Here is an 18985-nt window from a genome sequence, read left to right as displayed (position 1 = left end):
AGAAACAACCTGATTCATGACCTTATTCAGAGCAGGAAGAATTACCGTTCCAGCCATTCCAGGCTGAGAAAGGATTGCGAACCCAGGACCAGAACGCCTTAGGGGATGTACCAGGTTGACAACCACGTAGCCTTCCTTCTTCCTGCCTTCAGCTGTTTCTCAGGCTGTGAACTCTGAGACCCGGGGGAGGCGGGGCTCGGGAACCTGGAAGTTAGTAAACGCCAAATTGGCCATTAAAGTTCCCAGGCAGCCAGCCCCCAAATAATGCTGATTTCCATTTTCCAGGGTGTCTATTTCCTCTCGAGTACTGCAGTTGCAATGACAAACGCCAAGCCAGTTAAAGCCACAACCTCATTTTCTAGTGCTAACCCAGTGCCTCCTGCAAACAGTCCCCATTCTGCCAGAAACTCCGCCCCCGCTCGTAACTATAGGAACGGCTGACACTCCGCGAGCCGGAGATTCCCGGTTCCGCCCTCTCCCTAACAAATATTATTTCCCATTATCTGTCCACATGGGCGCACAGACTCACTATTGGTGAGTGCCCCAAAACTGTGCGTTGCCCCAGCCAGTAAGCGGACTGTGCACGTGTACTCCTGCGTGTCCCGATTGGTCATCACTGCCTGATCACGCACTGCCTACCTGCGCCATCCCTTGCGTGGGGGCACCAATGAAATGACTCAGTAGCCATTTACAACCAATCGGCAGCACGTAGGGCTCGCAGCCGGCCTATGGGCGCGCGCCGGGGGTGGACTGTACCGGCCCCTCTGCTGTCCCAGCTGGGTTTGTTAAAGCGACAGGCCGCCACGGCGCGTTAGGGCTCCACTGGGTACCGCACAGCGGCCGAAGAGTACCCTGGCGTGTGGCGGGTGCCCGTGAGCCCGTGAGCCCGTGACAGCGGCACCGCTCTGCCCCGGACCCCGGCTCCGGGCCGCTGCCCACCTCACGGGCGCGGCCGCGAAGCCCGGTGGGATGGGTGGCGAGGCTGGGTCCGCGGCGGCCGTGGGCTTCCAGGGCCGAGTGAAGAACCTGGGGCTGGTGTTCGAGGACCAGCACAAGGGCTGCTACTCCAGCGGCGAGACGGTCGCCGGGCACGTGCTGCTGGAGGCGGCCGAGCCGCTTGCCCTGTGCGCGCTGCGCCTGGAAGCCCACGGCCGTGCCACCGCCGCCTGGGGCCCGGGCGCTGGGGCCGCGGCGCCGGCTACCCGCGCAGAGGTGGAGTACCTGAACGTGCGCCTGAGCCTCCGCGAACCCCCGCCCGGTGAGCGCGGACGACGTTTCCGGAGACCCCGCCGGACCGCGGAGACCCAGGGGTGGGCGTCGGGGGAGGGCGCACGGGCGGATGCCCACCAGCGAGGGGGGCGGGGCGGGGCTCCGGGGAAGGGTCCGCCCACGGGGTGGCCCCTGCCTCAGTTTGGTGGCTGGGGACGGGCGGGTAACAATTCCTGCAGCCCGCATCTCACTTCCCCGGGGAGATACTGCGCGGTGGGTGCACACCTCTACCTGGCGCCGGCCCCTGGCTCCCTTGGGCACGACCACCACCGGCATCCCCGGGCCTTCCAGGCTAGCTCAGGCAGTGAGTCGTTGCCATGGGAACCGGTGATGAGCAGTCAGGAAACCAGGATCTGGAGATCCAGGTCCTGTCCTTTCTGGCATGAGGAATGGAAGGCAGAAGCAGAGTCTCCGAGGTCCCATACTGTGGTGCCCAGTGTTTTTTGGGCCTACCTTCTACCCATCCTTGACCTAGACACCCGTTCTTGGTTCAGGATGAATTAGCAAAACCTGCCTCAGCAAGTGGCAAGTAGTTCCTGAGGGGTTAGGAATTTAAAAAGAAGTGTATCTTGACCGTCATCATTGGTTCCTCTCTTCTGAGGAGCTGGATAACTAGGAATTTTGCCTAACTTTATATTCTTTGTCTTTATTCTTTATATCATTTTTGTTTCCTTTGCATTGCCAGTCCCCCAACCCACCCAGCCTCCTCCCAATCAATAGTCCTTTACAGACAATGGGACTCTGGTCATTGTAGAAGTTCTGGAGGCAAAATTATCCTTATTGCCTTCCTAGAAGCCCAGTTAATAGTGTAGGCTTTCCAGAAGTGCCCATCGGGGAATCCACCACATGGGTGTTGTGTCAATATGAGTTGCTTAAATTAATTTCTTTAATCATGAATATACTAGGAACATTCTTACTCTTAGTTCAGTTGGAAGGTAAATTATTTTACTTTTCTACCTCATCAACTTCAGCTTTTATCTGTAAAATGAGATAATGTTATTAGACTCACCGTTTGAAGAGTAGAATGCAGTATATCAATGTTTAACCCTTGCTGTGTCTTACACCAAATCAATAGTAAGTGCAGTTTTGCCTTAATCCTCTACAGTAGACTGGCCACAGTTTTAATTCTCAAGGTATAAGAGAAGAATTGAATGGCCCCCAAAACTGTAGTGAGGAAAAACTGAGACCAAAACGCTTTTCAACAAATTCGGTGTGTTAGGTGACAGTTATTACCTGCCTCTGCCCTTCATCCCTGTTTCCAGGATCAGCCCACACATGCCTCCTACAATAGTAACAGACAACACACATTTTCAAGACTGCTGACTGGAGTCAAAGGTCATAGAAAAGAAATTGTTTTTGTCCAGGACTTTGGACTCTCAGTGTCTCTGTGCCCTTAACTACTGAGTAAATAGATGTCAGATTAATAGCGTTGAACCTGGGATTAGCAATAAAAAATTGCTTTGGCAAAATCTGGGCTAACAAACGGTGTTGGATTCAAGAGTCAGATCTTAATCTCTGTAACTTGGAATAAATTAACCACTTTACATAGTGGCAGATTCTCAGAGTGATTTAATTACAAAATCTAGCAGAGTTTCAATTACCTGAACAGATATTAGATGTGTGGCTATAGGATCTATTTTGAAAAAAAAAATCTCCGAAGATTCTTCTTCAATCTAATCCAGCTACTTGGCTATCATTGTGGGGGGTTTTTTCATACTTTTATTGAGGAATTGTGGTAGAAAGATGAGACAGACCAGAGAGTTGGTTTCACCTCTTGGAAACCCACCCGCAGTCTGACCTTGTACGAGTCCCTCATCCTTCCAGAGCCCCAATGTCTGCCTCTGTAGTGATCTTCTAGCTCCCGTGGCCCAGGAGTTCCGTGAATTTGCGCTTGGGCAGTAAGACCTTCAGTGAATGAAACCTCCCTATGACGTTGTGGTCCTTAGTGCGGAAGGCGGAAGCAGTGAGCCATGAGAGCAGAAGCAGAACCGGACACTTGATCCAGTTTGGGAGCCTTTTTAATTAAAAATAAATGAGAAAGAAAGAAAACAGATTTGATTCCAAATATTATAACCCACGTTTATCAACTTCCCATTTTTTTTCTTATTTATATCCTGAGGTGGTTCAAAGTCTCATTTTACATGTCACAGTTGCTCTGTTGATTGGTTTTCTCTATGAAGAGTGGACTTCATTTCATTCCCGTTGATGCTCTTTGAAAATGCTGGGCAACTCTGCTCTCCACACATACCTATCATGCCGGGCCTCAGCTGGTCCCTTCAGCTGAACTCCTTCCCACTTGTCCCCATGGCCAGCCCTCGTGTCCAGGACAGGCATCCTCTAGGTGCCAGGTCCCCCCCACACGCATGCACATACACAGCCCCCAGCCCTCTGGTCATTACCTGTGTACAGGTATCCAGATTTCCTCCCACAGTCTTTTTGAGGATTGAAGTTATTTGCCTTTGCACCTAAAGTGCCTGACACCTAAGCACTATGTTTTTAACTCAAATGAAATCTACATTTTTTAACATTAAAATACTTTGAATGTCATATGCAGTAATCTAACTTCAGCCCAGCTCTCTCAGGAGCACTGGGATTGCCTTGAGCCTTTTACTTGGTAGCTGGAAAGCGTAGAGGCTTCTCTGGCCTCCAGGGCTGTGGCACTGCTGAGACTTACAAGGTACACCTGAGTCCCGGGGAGAAGGTACCTCATGGGCACTCAACGTGGTCTCACATCCCTGCGAGCTGTTCGCTTTTCCTCCAAGTCACCTACCTGTGGAGTATTTCTATTTGAATGACCTTCAAGTGGCAAATAGCTAATTTTTTTCTTCATATGTATTGCACGCTGAAAATCAGGGATAGATTCAGAAAACTTAATGGGCCAATTATGCATTCCTGTTTTGTAGAAGTACAAGGTTGAAATGTTAACTGAATTGTTTAAGGTCTTAGAATGCTAGTAATTAAGTGAAAAAATTCCATTTCTCTAGTAATTGCTGCCCTTTAAATTTTTTTTAAATGAATGTGTATCGTAGAAATCTCCATTTTAGTATCAACTGACAGGCAAGTCTCAGAGAACATTCTCATCTGTGCTGCACTTTTCTTCTTCTTCATTGAAATTCCCTCCCACCCATGATAAGGGAATTTAGTTTTAAATTTGAATCTATGAACATAAAGTGAAAGTTTCTAAATATCTCTGGGGAGCCACCAGACCAACACTGACAGCCCTGGAGGGACTCCAGATCTAAATGCCACAGATTGACTGTGGGCTCATCCGTGCTCCAGCAGTGCCTCTGGTCTTGTGCTGTCCATCCACACCCTGCATCTTGGCCTTCCCACCACCTGGATAAACCTCTGTGTGAAATAAAACGTTGCTGGCAGACCTACACCCAGAGCAGAAGGGGCTGTGACTTGGCAAAACCCACTCTGTTTCCCAAGTTAACCACCTCGCAGCCTATTAATCAGTAGAGCTTGAATGTAAATACATGACTTGGGCTTAATAACTTATTCTGTTGGTTTAGTTGTTTATTATTACAGTCAGTATTCACAGTATTTACAAAAAATTTTCACCTTCTTTTCGATCTCAGACCAAAGAATACATAGTCTGATTTTTGTGGCATATGGAATAGATCCACTTTTTGCTGAATTAATTTTAGGTCCAATTTGATATCTCATGTTATATAATAATATTAGTATATGTTAGAATAGTATAACAATATACTCACGCTAGTATAAGTGGGATAAACATGTATGTGTGTATACAAATATACATTTGGGAGCTCTAGGCTCTGACACTTTATGGTTATTGTGTAATTGGTCTGTTTGAAGATAGAAGCTATATGTGTAATATGTGGTTTGAAATTGATTCAACTTGCTAAAAACTGATTCAAATTTTATTTAAATCTCAGTTTATTGTACCTTTTGAAGTATACTGGATGTTATAGCCAGGGAAACCTTTTTAAGAAATTGTGGTTTAGGCTGTGAAAACTCTTGATCTACTACTAACCTTAGTTAAAATAAAATGTATTCTCTCTTTTAGGTGAAGGCATCCTCTTATTACAACCTGGAAAACATGAATTTCCATTTAGCTTTCAACTTCCATCTGAGTAAGTGAAACTCTAACATCTGTGATAACCTCTCTCCCTGGCAACATGTCCACCCAAATGTATGGGTACCAAGTGTCTAAATTACGCTTCTCAAGATATTCAGTTATGCATGTGTGTCCTCAGTAAGCCCGAATAGACTTACCCTGCTCTCACTATTTTTTTAACCAAAACTAACATTTTAATGGCTTTCCCCAGTTTTGTTTAACTGAAAAATGAACGTATAAACTAACCTTCTGGATTTATTTCAGACCTTTGGTGACCTCGTTCACCGGGAAATACGGAAGTATTCAGTACTATGTGAGCGCTGTTTTGGAACGACCCAAGGCACCTGCTCAGAGTGTAAAGCGGGAACTCCAGGTTATTAGTCACATCGATGTCAACACACCAGCATTATTAGTAAGTACCCCCTGCCTTTCAGTAGGGATGTCTGCATTCAGCCAGTGGAGTAGTCCGTCCTGTCTCTCTCTGATATAATCTTGTACCCCATAGGCATTCACTATCAAAATGTGATTCTCAGTTGGGCAAATTACAAATCATGTGCATTAATACAATTGATTATGTTGCTGTTGTTCAGGGCTTCTTTTGCCAAAAAGTTACACAGGCTTGAAATGCCTTAATAAGGCTTAATAATAATAATGCACACACAGAGAATAGTTACTTTTACCAAAGCAGCCACATTCACAAGGCTGTGGTATTCTAAACTCTTCAATAATAGCAGGTTGAGGAACAGTAATTATGGAAGAGTATTAATCATGCTCAGCCTGTTATTGAAGCTCAGGCCATTATGCTGTGTGTCTCCTTCCATTTTGCATGTCATTTTCTAGCATTAAGTCAGTGCATGCAGCTGCTGGGCACAGCCTTTCACTATCACTTCCTTATGACAGATTTGGCCACATTAAAGCATTGAACTTCTAATAATCACCAGAGCTACTGTAGCCTGATAAGAAAGGTTAGGCTCTAAGTAACAACAGAATAGGCAAGATGGGAGCTAATGAGCTAGATTCTTTTATCTAAACCCATATTATCAGAATAATATAAAATTATACCTTGTACTTTCATGATAGCTACTAGGACCTAATGGTTCTTCATTTAAATATGAATGAATGATTTTTTTTTTTCTTTTTACTTCATAGGAAATACTGGGATAATTTGAACTTCCCATCAGGATACTGATGATATGTTACAAAGATATATTTTTAGTTTTGGAGGTTTCTCTTTTCTAGCCAGTGTTTTTAAAGAGAAGGTACAAAAAAAAACAGGAGTTAAAAGTTGTTTGACTCTTATATTCACTTGAAAATGAAATAATATTTACTATGTTTGTCTTTAGGTTGGGAAAATATAACAAATATGCCCTGGTTGCATGGTTCCTTGTGGCCAAAATCATAAAATAGCACCCAGCCAACCTGCTGCAGCTATGACTTACCACCCACTCAACACCAATTTTGAAAATTGCCAATGCTGTCTTGCATTTTTAAAAACTATTTAGAACTGGGAGGCTATTTTTCAACTATTTATGGGGTCATTGGGACAAATGATTTTAAAGAGGTTGTTCTGTCAAAGAGAGATGCTATTTATCCTTTCCTATTCTTTCTGCAAATAAAGAAAAACGTATTTCAACTTTGTGTTCTACAGTGAGCTTTCGATTTGTGTATCTTGGGAACAGAGCATTAAATCATGTGTCCTTGCTCTTGATAGTGTAAAATAGACAGTGGCCTGGTGCTTTCAGTAACCTTTTGAATCCTTTACACGGGGTGTGTTATTGTGTTCCATTACACAAAACCCAAAACTCATTCTGAATTGAGGACACTTGAAATTTTAAATGGCGAGACAAATAGAACATTCTGATCATTGATTTTTATACCATTTCTCCTTTTACCTGATCTATACATAAAGTCTTTAAAAAAACAAAAGGTAGTTCTGACATGTTAATAGGTACCATTACACTTTTTGATTGATCTTTTAAAGAATGGTATATCATTTCCCAGAAATAGGGTGACTATATAGGGTAAAACAGGATGGTATTATCCTAATTTGAATCTGAAAATTCACCTTAGTTTTCCTAAAAAGGAAATGATTTTTTTTAATGTTTGTCTTTTAGTAAGTATTTTGCCTAATGCACATGAGGATAAGAAAGGTTGATTTGTATTTTTGGAAGACATTGCTTTACAACTGTTTAATGAAGAATCACATAACTGTGAGTTCTATGAATTTTCTAGACTGATTTAATTAAAGGCATTTTATTGTTTGAAATTTTTCAGACCCCTGTATTGAAAACTCAAGAGAAAATGGTCGGCTGTTGGTTTTTCACATCCGGTCCAGTCTCACTGAGTGCGAAAATTGAAAGAAAGGGATATTGTAATGGTAAGCAAAATGTTTAAAAGTCCAAATGGGAGATTCATTTATTTGTTAGTTGATTTTAAGAGATTTTAAATAGTGTGTCTTTAATTTATGAAGTATATATATTTTAAAACAGTAAAATTTTCTTGTTTTTAGTAAAATAATTTAATTAAATGTTTTTAAATACTTGAATAGATTCTAGTAGAACTCCTGGTGTTTCTGACTTCAATCCTGTTACTTAAGTAAAGAAGACTGAGAAAATGCCAGCATTTTATTTTAATGTTGCAAAACACTGTCCAGAACAGTGTTGCTCAGAAAAGAGCCATTATAGTTTGAAAATACTGTTAGGCACTCTGATTCTTTGCTGAGAAGACAAATATATGGGGTTAGAATGTAGAACACTAACAATCTTAGCCGTGAGTTTTGACATTAGAACAATCATTTGTGAAGGACCCAATTCCATACAGTGGATTTGGCCCCTGCTCCAGGGTTATGGCTTGTGGGAAATGAATATGGTAAGGAATGGTATGATGGCGGATGTATAATGCAGATGTAAATCTTGCCTACCCTGTCTGTTATTTTATTTCTGCCTTAACAACCAGTTCCTTAAAAGCAAAAACTTTGTTCTGCTATGAGCCAATTTTAATTTGATGGGCACTAATAAGTTTCTTAGTGATATTTTGTACTTAACAGCTCTGAATCATTTATTTGTATATATTACCTTCATTTTTACAGATACTGGTCATTTACATATCTTTAGAATGAAGAACCTAACATTGCTCTATTAGAAAAGTGAATAATAAAGTAATTAGAAAACAATAGCTACCAAAACCTGTATTTTCACTTCTCTGGCCCAGATTTACAATATTTTTCCATCAGAGTTCGCAATTTGTTGAAGTAATGTGGCAACATTTCAGCTTTAATTGATAATATCATGACTCTATTCTGCCGTGGTGATGAGAACTTTCTAAAGTCTCTGAAGGTGTTTTTGTTTTTGTTTTTTTTAGGAGAAGCTATCCCAATCTATGCAGAAATAGAGAATTGTTCTTCCCGTCTGATTGTTCCCAAAGCTGCTATTTTCCAAACCCAAACATATTTGGCTAGTGGGAAAACAAAGACTGTCAGGCACATGGTTGCCAATGTGCGCGGAAACCACATTGCTTCCGGGAGCACCGACACGTGGAATGGGAAGACTCTAAAAATCCCGCCTGTTACTCCGTCCATCCTGGACTGCTGCATTATCAGAGTTGACTATTCCTTAGCTGTAAGCAGAGCTCTTCTTCAAATTAAAAATATGGAGCAACAACTGATACCGTGTTGCTATGAATATGTACATTTAATACCAAGGAAAATCATGTCGTATATCAGCTTTACAACAAATTGTGAAATATATCAAGATTGGCCTTTGTTCTTAATCAAAAACTATCCCCCTAAGGGATTTAATTAAGTAGCATGAAAGAATTAAGGAACATTAAGAGGTGCTTGTTATACTGAAGACATATACTAAGTTGTCTGTAGTTATCCTGTATACTATGCTCACCTACAGTGAAGTATGTTAAGGCCACGGTTGCCTGTCACAGAGCTTTCCCTATGTTTTGTGTGCTCTGCATTTAGTTTGTTCTTCATTTTATTTGGTCAGAACTATAGGCAGTCATATAGGGAAAGGGGGTGGCAGGCAACAAAGACCGTTGTTTTTATGAAACAATAAATTAATTGGGCTATCTACGCTGAGGTTTTACTTATATCCATGCCTTTCTCTCTCTTTTTTTTTTTCCTTTGGTGTATTAGGTGTATATTCACATTCCTGGTGCTAAAAAGTTGATGATCGAGCTGCCCTTAGTGATAGGTACAATCCCATATAATGGTTTCGGCAGCAGAATCTCTAGCCTCACCAGCCAGTTCAGTATGGATATGAGCTGGCTGACGCTGACTCTGCCGGAACAGCCTGAAGGTAAAATGCTTTGAGGTTCTTGCAGAATGAAGTTTCATACATAAAGTACTTAAGAACAGGTAGAAAGATAGTAAGTGCTCAAATGGTAATCCCTTCCACAACTATGCTTTACTCTCCTTAGTACTAAAAAAAATCATAAAACATTACTCCTGGAAGGGACTTCAAGAGTTTAGTGCATCCAAGACACAACACTGCTGGTGGCAGATTTGGGAAGAAAACCCTACATCTCCTGATTCCTAGTAGTAATAGTAAAACAGTTAAAAATAGAATGCAAATATAGAGTGTTACATATTCTCTACAGCCACCTTTCAAAATTTTTTTTTTTACCTTGACTATAACACACACACACTGCAAAAGAGTGGAGTATAATCAATGTTAGTAGTAGTTTCATAAAAGAAGAATCTATGAAATATATTTTTTTTGTAATAGGTACAAAAGTTTGCTGATTAGAGAGAAAAGCACCATTGTTTTATCTTCAAATTTAGCTAAATTTCTTGTTTTGGGAAGAGTTCAGAAGAGATGAATGTGATTAGTCTTTACATGGATTTCTTAGCTCCAACTTCACTTTTGTTTCAGCGCCGCCAAATTATGCAGACGTGATATCAGAGGAGGAATTCTCTGGACGTGTTCTTCCTTACCCTCGACCCACTAACTGTGAGGGCGAAGCATGCTGTCATATGTGTGCCTGCATACAGGAATTCCGGTTTTGGCCTCCACCTCTTTATTCAGAGGTAAACAAAACAAAAAGAAATTCGATTTTTATTGTGCCATGTCTATTACTGATTCCTAAATAGTAGGGGATACATATAAAAATTTTTTTATGATGCTGATAGATTATCACTAATCCATTTGCCATGTTTTTTAGTATTTTCCTGTGATCTACAGCATGCATGTAGAGCACTGTGGATTGCCTTTAAAGTGTTTTATGTGGCCATGGAATACAGAGAACTTAAGCTGCCTACTGGGATTTACTAATAATAGGCTGCAAGCAACTTAGCTTATAACCATTATATAATTAGAAATAGACACTAGAATCATTTTAAAGAATGCTACCATAGTAGTCTTGGTCTGCTCTATTTTGCAGGTCGATCCACATCCTAGTGTTGTACAAGAAACCCAGCCTGTTTCCTTCATTCTCTGAACATAATTCACAAATCACTGTGCGCATCGTCAAATAAGAATTGGTTCTTTCCCCTGCCTTTTTGGGGAAAAGGAAGGGAAGATTCACTTAAGAACATAAACAGACGTCAAGACTGAAGCTGATAGAAACTAAATAATGTGAACTTGCTAGTGGGCCAACAAGATGGTAGCCCAAGTTTATGATACGGTCAAGTGTCCCCTTGAAATGATAGGATGAAGATGTGAGAAGTCACAGAATGTAAGTCCTGATGGTCCGAGGAAGTGAAGGGGTGCTGCGCTGACTCAAGAGGAAGCAATCTGTGGAAACAGTGGAAACTCTCTGCAAGTAAACCTTTAAAGAGATTTCTCAAGTGGAACAAAAGTATCATAAGCTTTAAGGTGATATGGACTCATTGGGAGGAAATTTGACTTTGGAGAATGTAGCAGCCCAAGGGTGTGCAGGACAGGACCATGGCCCCCTCTGAACACAAAGAAACCCTGAGTGTCAGGGGCTTCACAGTCTTATCTCGTCCTAATTGAGAAGTAGTTTTCATTCTTTGATAGTTTAAAATGTTTATCAATTGGCCATACAGTATTATGAAACTAAAAAAAAAAGTTCCCTGCAAGGCTTGTCAGTTCAAAGGAGGAAGGTGAATTTCAGTATGAAAAACACATTTTGTTGAAAGGCCGTACTTTTTACCCCCCTTAAATACTTTAGCAGGACACATTTGATTTTCCTCATGTCTTTTTTACTTACGATCTTATTAGAAAAAGAAGAATTACAATCCTTAGGCTGCCTTGGTAACTTGATCTACAGAAAAACAAACAAAAAGGCTTTTCTTAACCTACCTCTAGTGGGGTTATCACATAGGTTTTAAGACTCTGGGTCTGGTACGTTTCTTTGGAGTGTCTACTAATTTTCAGAAGCCTCTCCTTTCACCTATCACTAAATCTGAAACTGGACCAAGGGAAAAAGCCTATACGGTTAGCATTAGATGAAAGTTAATATAAATATACCAAAGGGTATTTCAAAATAAATGCAAATTCTGAAGAGTGTAGAAATACCATCTTAAAAAAGACATAAACTTAATTCCTGCCAAGAGACATAAGTCTACTAATGGCAGTCACTGTGTTCTACATTTTATTCCGATTCCTAAGTCATTCTCTTTAAACTGTGATTGTCTTTGTTTTGGTGCAATATGTATCATTTAACCTCAGGATATTGAGACCAGCAGGATTGTGTTGCTGCTCAAAGTCTGAGCAGTGTTTTTCACTGTCCCCTCTCCCCACCTATTCATGGTCACATGTTCACTTGCTTTACCATTAATCTATTGGTTTTGAGAGCTGAGAGCATTTCTGGACACTAAGTAGAAGGGAGGTAGGGAGTCTCAAAACAAAGATTTTGGACCAGCTGAACACTTTGGGGTCCTCTGTGTCCTAAGGGTTTGATCTAGAAACCCTGGTGCTTCCAGTGCAGAATACTGTATTTCATTCAACAGCACGATTATTTTTTCTTCCCATTAGTATATTCAGTTAGAAATAGAAAAGTTCTTCTAAGGTTAAGTTGTGTATTTAAAAATTGACCATTTGATCAGGGATTTTTCTACAAACATTAGGTAAAGGTACACTTTCCACCCTTTGGGACCTAACCTCTCTTCTCTGTAATCTCGTAAGCATTTTAAGCTGTTTTTTGTTGTAAGCCACTGTTTAAAATCACAATGCAAAACCATTAAACCAATCATTGTGGTACTGCAATTGTCACACAACCTGATTCCTGTTTTTTTAATTTGGCTTTGTTTTTGTGTATTTTTAAACACGTATATGTATTTAAGTGCTGTCTAAACAGTTTTATTTTTACTTGAACAAAGGTCATCTTCAACTATTTCTTGACTTCTAAGTTTGAGTTTACATGCCTTGTCGAGATACAAGGTCCATCTCCATGATGCCAAAATAAAGTGAAAGAAACAAAAAGCGATATGGAGAAAGAGAAAGCTTAAATGTCTCCATGTAGAAAAGCAACGAAATGGAATCCTTCGCTAGCTTTGGTTTATGACCTTTATAGAGAAATCATGAAGTAGGCCCACGAAATTAAAGCAAAGCTGAGTTTTTAGCGCTTAAAATATGATTTGCCTTGGCGATATTGGTGTATGTGACCTTAAGCAGTAGGTTAAAACTGCATAACTTTTTATAATTGAGAAATTATTTTATGAATGTAGAAAATTCTACATGGATACTGAGACTACTTGGGAAGGAAGATGAAAATTTAGCTGCTCTTTGCTTGTTTATTACCCTTCTGTTAGTTTGCAAAGAAAACTGTGGCCTTAGAATTTTCTTTTTGATGCCAAAAAATTTGAAATTGAAAATGTGCACTTTGTGGCACACAAAATCCTTCCATGAATGGAACTTTACTTTTTATGTTTTTGTTTTGCACAATAAGAAACTTAATAGGCAGGGGTTATGTTTTTGATAAGTTAACTATGAAAGCTTTTTTATTTTTACTATTAAAAATGTAATGATTTAACCCACAGGAAAAAATAAAGATTGTATTTTGTACTCCTGTTTGAACCCCATGGGTTCCTTTTGTTAATAAAACGATTACACTGATGCTGTGAGTTGCTAGTTTCGTTTGTTTTTGTAAGACTATGACTTGTTATAGACTTCAGGGAAATCAGTCCCAGAGTGTAAAATGTTAACTACTGGTAAGATCCTTTTGCATATGCATGATGCCACCAGGTCAGGCACAGCCTGTGTCTGCTTCTACAGGGGGCTCAGTTTCCCCAAGGTCATCAGGTTTTCATTCTATGAAGAAGGTGCAATGAGATGAGTGAGCTTAAGCTATATTGGTCATTGAGAGAGCATTATCTTTATTTTATCCCCAAATAATAACAGCTGTTTCCTAAAGCTTCCTGAATTTTGGTGTTTGGCCAGAATCTCCCTAGAATTGATTTAGTAGGTCTGGTGGGCAGTCAGTGGACCCATATTGGAAAACACTGACCTACGTAAAACTGCCCTTTCTACGTAATACTCAAATGGATAAAAGGTATGTTTTTTTACAAGGAATATATAATGGCATGTCATCTCAAGAAAACTTGCCAGACCCTCTGTCCTGGAAAATAATCAACCTTAGCTAAGTAGTAAAAATTAGCCCAGGTAATTTACTCTTCAAAGTATTTGTAATATGTGAGACAGAGAATAAAAAGTAGGTAGTTTCTGCATGCACATATACAATCTACAAATGAAGGTATTTGTGTCACGCAATAAATATTGAGGAAAAGTTTATAAAACTGAAGATCAAAGTTTCTATAGTTTATATTGTAAAGCTTGGGATTATGAAATTTAGGACTAGGCAGGACATTACAAAGGATGTACGACAAAGCCCTCATATTACAGAGGAGGATACCGAAACCCAGGGGCATAACTTCAAAGTTTGACCTATGTCCTCAGTTAAGATCCCTACTCACTTGAAAATTTTCTGATTCTACAAGCTGAATAGAAGTTACAGAAACAGTAACAGCTTTAAATTACACAGCTCAAGACTTGAAGAACTGGATACTATCCTTAATGCATATGCTTAGTCAAGAGACTTCAGTGTTTGTGTCTAAAAGTCCTGCCTCCTATAAGGATACCTGTCTTTGACTAAACTATTTCATAAGTTGTTTAATTAGTAGCTGGACTTCTTTCTTCAGCAGAGGCATTTGTTTCTGACTTTTTATTTTGAAATAATTATAGACTCATAAAAGTTGTAATACCAGTATGCTGAGGTCCTGTATAAGCAACAACCAGTCTTCTTCACCAAAGGTGATATCTCCATAACTAATACGTCATCAAAAACAGAAAGTTGACATTGACATGATACATAGACTGACTAGAATTTGGGCCTTACTTGTATTTTACCAGATTTTGAACTCATTCATTATTCTTGATGATCTTTTTATATATAATTCTATGACATTTTATCAAATCCTGAGATTCATATCATGCCCACCACGATCAAGACAAACTGCTCCATCACCACAAAGAAACTCTCAGGCTGTCCTTTGCATCCAGAACTTCCCCTTCCCCAACCCCTGATCTAGTCTCCAACTCCATAATTTTTTGTCCTCTGGAATGCTAGAAAAATGGAATCATTCAGTATATACCCTTTCCAATGGATTTTTCACGCAACCATAACCCCCTTAAGATGCATGCAGGTTGTGTGTGTCAGTAGTTTGCACCTTTGTGTTTCAGTTGAAACATTTTAAAAGAAAGAAATTGTTATTCTTCATTTTATAATTTGCAAATAAAATATAATACTTGTGTGCACATGATAGTTGTAAATATTTTGGTTTTGAATTTGAGAACTTTTTATGTAGAAGATACACAAATGCAGATTTACACAAACTTTTAGGGGCTCATTTTTAGCTTCTCAAAGCACTTGAAGTATTTTCCCTTTAAATAGCTGACTATTGAATTATAAATCAGCAAGATATACCTGTGATCCAAGTATAAGCCAACAAGAAACTATCTTGGACTATTTTTCCTATCAGGGTCTGAATCTGGTAAATTTTTATTTACATTGCTCAGGAAAGAAATCACATTTGCCTTGCATGTTTTCATACTAAATTTTATATTCTTTATCCCTATCATTAATCCCCTTCTTTCCAGTCCCACTTCTTAATATCTGAGATGAAAAGCCCACTTGGAAGCTGAGAAAAATTAACTATGAAACACATACTTACTCTTAATGAAACAATATTACAAAACATGCCCTTACTTTTTAAGCCTATTAAATTTTCCTAGACAGAACATTTTATTTCATAGAAGCCATACTAGACGAACCTAAGGAGCTTTTTCCTAAAATAAGGCATGAAACTGTCAGTGATGGATGGAAGCAGCAAAGCAGAAATACACAGTGAAAGGGTAGGGTGGATAAAAAGTGGTGACTAGTGTCAGTTTCTAGAATGTCACTGTAACTGAATTCACAACAAACTTATTTTGGTGGAGCCATTTCTGAGTTTACTGATGGAAGATTTCATTTCTGCTCACATTTCCAAAGAATCAAGATGTCTTGTGTGGACAGGAGAAGACATGCTTTAGGCAGCATCTCCCCATGAAAATGAGAAAAATGTAGGTGCTTCCCTTGTACTTGAAAATGCCCTTCTCTCCTGCTGCATGCCCACACACATGCGCACAGCAAACACCCGCATCTCTAACCCTGTCACCCACTCTTTACCTTCAGATCTGGGCCTAGTTTATTCGGGTATACATGCAAGTTCTCTTACAAAGGACAGAATGGGTTCCTAATTCTATAGGAATTTACTGGAAGAGAAACCATGTTCCATCGTTTCTTACTTATCCTCCCCCAGGTAGGACAAGACTGGTAGAGGGATCAGATCAGGGAAATATTAAATATTATTAAATGAGTAAAATGAGGGCAGTAGATGCCAGGAATTAACTTTAAAAAAAAAACAATTACTGCATAGTGCAATAGTCATTATAATCATTTCCCTACTCTGCCCCCAGCCCATATCTTTTTAATGATGGAAGGCCATGAAGTAACAATAACTCTACTCCTACATAAATATATATACTATGTTCTTTACATATACAAACTCACTTAAGCATAACATAACGAGGCCTTTTTTTTCTTTTTTTAGTTTGCCTTTTAATCTTAGATGCCAGAATGCTTCTGAGTGTCCACAGGATAAGCATTTAGTCTATTTATTTGCATTAGCTATCGCTGCAAATATTCAGACTTGCCTGGACTGGTTTATTGAGCTCATTCAAGTAAAGTATAAGTATTTATGGTCTGTAGTTACTTAGCAAACTTCGAAATGATGTAGGACAGGGATCTGGGGCAAGCATTATAGTTAACTTTTCCTGCCTATGATGAAAAATGCTGATAGTAAGAACAGGAAGGACTCTATCCTAAAGCTCAGATTCCATTTTAACAACGAGGAAATTTGGAAGTAACACTCCAAACATATTCTTTAGCAAATAGGCAATAACTCAATCGACTTTGAGGGCACGTTGGGTGGTCTTGATTGATAAGTTCCCAGAGGAAAGCTGCTATGCTGGAGAGGAACTGACCAATTTCTTGTGTGAAGTTAATCTTGCAGAATTACCTGGAGGACTGACAACAGAAGAGAGAGGCCTAATGTCTCTCACCAGAGATAAGCATGTTGAGATCACCTTACAAGTCTATACACCCTGGCCTTTGAAAAACATTTAAAAGAGGGAACCCCCAGCCTTTTAGCATGCCTTGTCTCTGAAGATGCCCACACTTTTCTCTCTTTAAGTGCATATCTTTAAATAAAGCTTTCTCAGTGCTCAACTTACTCTGTCTTGTCTTTTTGCTATTTCACTCTATTTCCAAGTCTCCATCTCACCCTGATAAGTAGGGAGGGGCTGAAAGCTCAGATTTGGGCCTGCAAGTCCCCTTCGTCAGCATGACCTGGATGGAGCTGCAGCTGCAGGAGCTTACTTGAAAATCTCCCTTCTTTGGGAAGTTCTCAGAATATATTCTCACTCCATCCCATGCTCCACAGCTCCCCAAGTCCCTGGATGGTAGGGGCTAGTCCCCACACAGTGCAGATCCTAGTGGACACAGGATGCCAAGTGACCCTGGCTTAAAGAGATGGCAAGGGAATCTGCCTGATACCAAGAAAATGTTTAACAAACTTTCCCTCTGCACCTCTGCATTTTCTTGCTCTCAGCTGCCTGCAAGGCCTCTGCCATTCATTTCTACTCTCGCTCTAAGGAACACCTTCCTTACCTATACTCTGGCGACCTGCTTGAGAATCTTTCACGTTCAGAATCAAGCCCCTTCCCCTGTCCAGGCTGAGGTTTCACCTTGTGTGCAGGGAGAGACCTCCTAGACGCAGCTGCCTGGCACGTGCACATGCACACAGTCGGTTTCCTGACTGTAACTTCACCCCATAGGCAAGATAGCTTATCAAAAATTGCATTGTTTATACTCCAGGGGACTCAAGAGAGGGCACATTATCATCATCAATTCAGCCCAGTACTAGCAGAAGATCAGAAAGGAGGAGCTTGATGTTGACAGCAATATGCTGGTGGGTGGTAAACAGCTAAGGAAGCTTTCAACAAAACAGTTCCGTATTTCAGCATAGCCTGAATCTCTGCAGGACAGGAAGTTGAAAGCAAAGCCCCAGTGCTGACCCCTATCAGTCCATTGCGTAGTTCACAAGGCTCTTGGAGCCCACGTACCCACATGTGAGAAACTATTCGGAATATTCACTGTAGATCAGTTTCAACTTTTCAAGAGAACTAAGATTATGGAAAAACAATTTAGGAATCTAAGGCTTTTCCTCTGAAGTTACAACAAATTTAAAAAGTATGTATATGCATATGCATAGGAGGAACGTCATATTAAGCAAAAGTTTCTAGCTTCCTTTATCTTCTTTAGGAAAGGATAAAACCAAAATTCCTTGTAAACCTCTTAACCTACTTCTACAGTGTGGATTTAAAAGCAAATCTCAATGTTTGCTGTTCCATCCTTAATTCAACATCTGGCCCTTTTAAATAAATGCAGAATGCTGGGATCAGGGGAAACTGTAGCAACAAATACCTACGTTTATCTTATCTGATGTAACAAAACCCTCGGTAATCACATCAAAAGATAACTTATCTTAAATATATATGGCTGCAAACACCAACAGCTGTTGCTCTAAGCGAGTGGTAGGATCATATCAGGTAATTGCGATGTTTTAAAGAAAATGAATTGCCCTGTATTTGAAGCCATTTTTAAACAGCCAGCTCCTGAATTGTCCTCCTCAGCATCAAAACAAGAAAAATTCCTGCTACCAATGGGAAGATGTTTTAAAACCTGTCTACACTGATGGTTTCTGATGGTCTCTGGTTTGCTTCTGAGCACAATCATGGGAAGAAGTGAGTTGGTGGGAGTCAAGCAACCTGTATGAACCTTCTCACTCCAGCCTCACCCAGCCATGGATGCTGCGTTGATCCTTTAAAATTAGCCCAACTGGTTCAAAGATGAACAGTCCCTCTACAGGCTCCAAAGTGTATGCTGCTGGGAGCTGGACTGCGCCTCATTGTCCCCAGTCTGCTCTGAACCTGGACCCCTGAGCCCCCTCCTTGTTCAGCCATTGCCTTTCATCAGCTGTGCAACCCTCAAGCGGGCCCAGGCATGTGCTGGCAGGGAGCCCTTCCCCCGACAGCGGCCTCCACAGTGAGACCCAGAAGCTCA

General features: G+C 40.4%; 1 protein-coding gene across 1 annotated transcript; it reads left to right on the top strand.

Moving 5' to 3' along the window:
• Window positions 1–745: 745 nt before the first annotated feature.
• On the top strand, window positions 746–13381 carry ARRDC4 (arrestin domain containing 4). Its single transcript, XM_036878710.2, has 8 exons — window positions 746–1258; window positions 5303–5369; window positions 5618–5765; window positions 7628–7730; window positions 8714–8970; window positions 9495–9657; window positions 10234–10388; window positions 10742–13381. Exons 1-8 carry the CDS (start codon window positions 970–972, stop codon window positions 10796–10798), a joined length of 1239 nt encoding a protein of 412 aa, XP_036734605.2. The 5' UTR covers window positions 746–969; the 3' UTR covers window positions 10799–13381.
• The last annotated feature ends 5604 nt before the right edge of the window (window positions 13382–18985 follow it).

Source organism: Manis pentadactyla, chromosome 18, assembly GCF_030020395.1.
Source record: "Manis pentadactyla isolate mManPen7 chromosome 18, mManPen7.hap1, whole genome shotgun sequence".
NCBI lineage: Eukaryota > Metazoa > Chordata > Mammalia > Pholidota > Manidae > Manis > Manis pentadactyla.
This window is presented reverse-complemented; position numbering and strand designations above follow the sequence as displayed.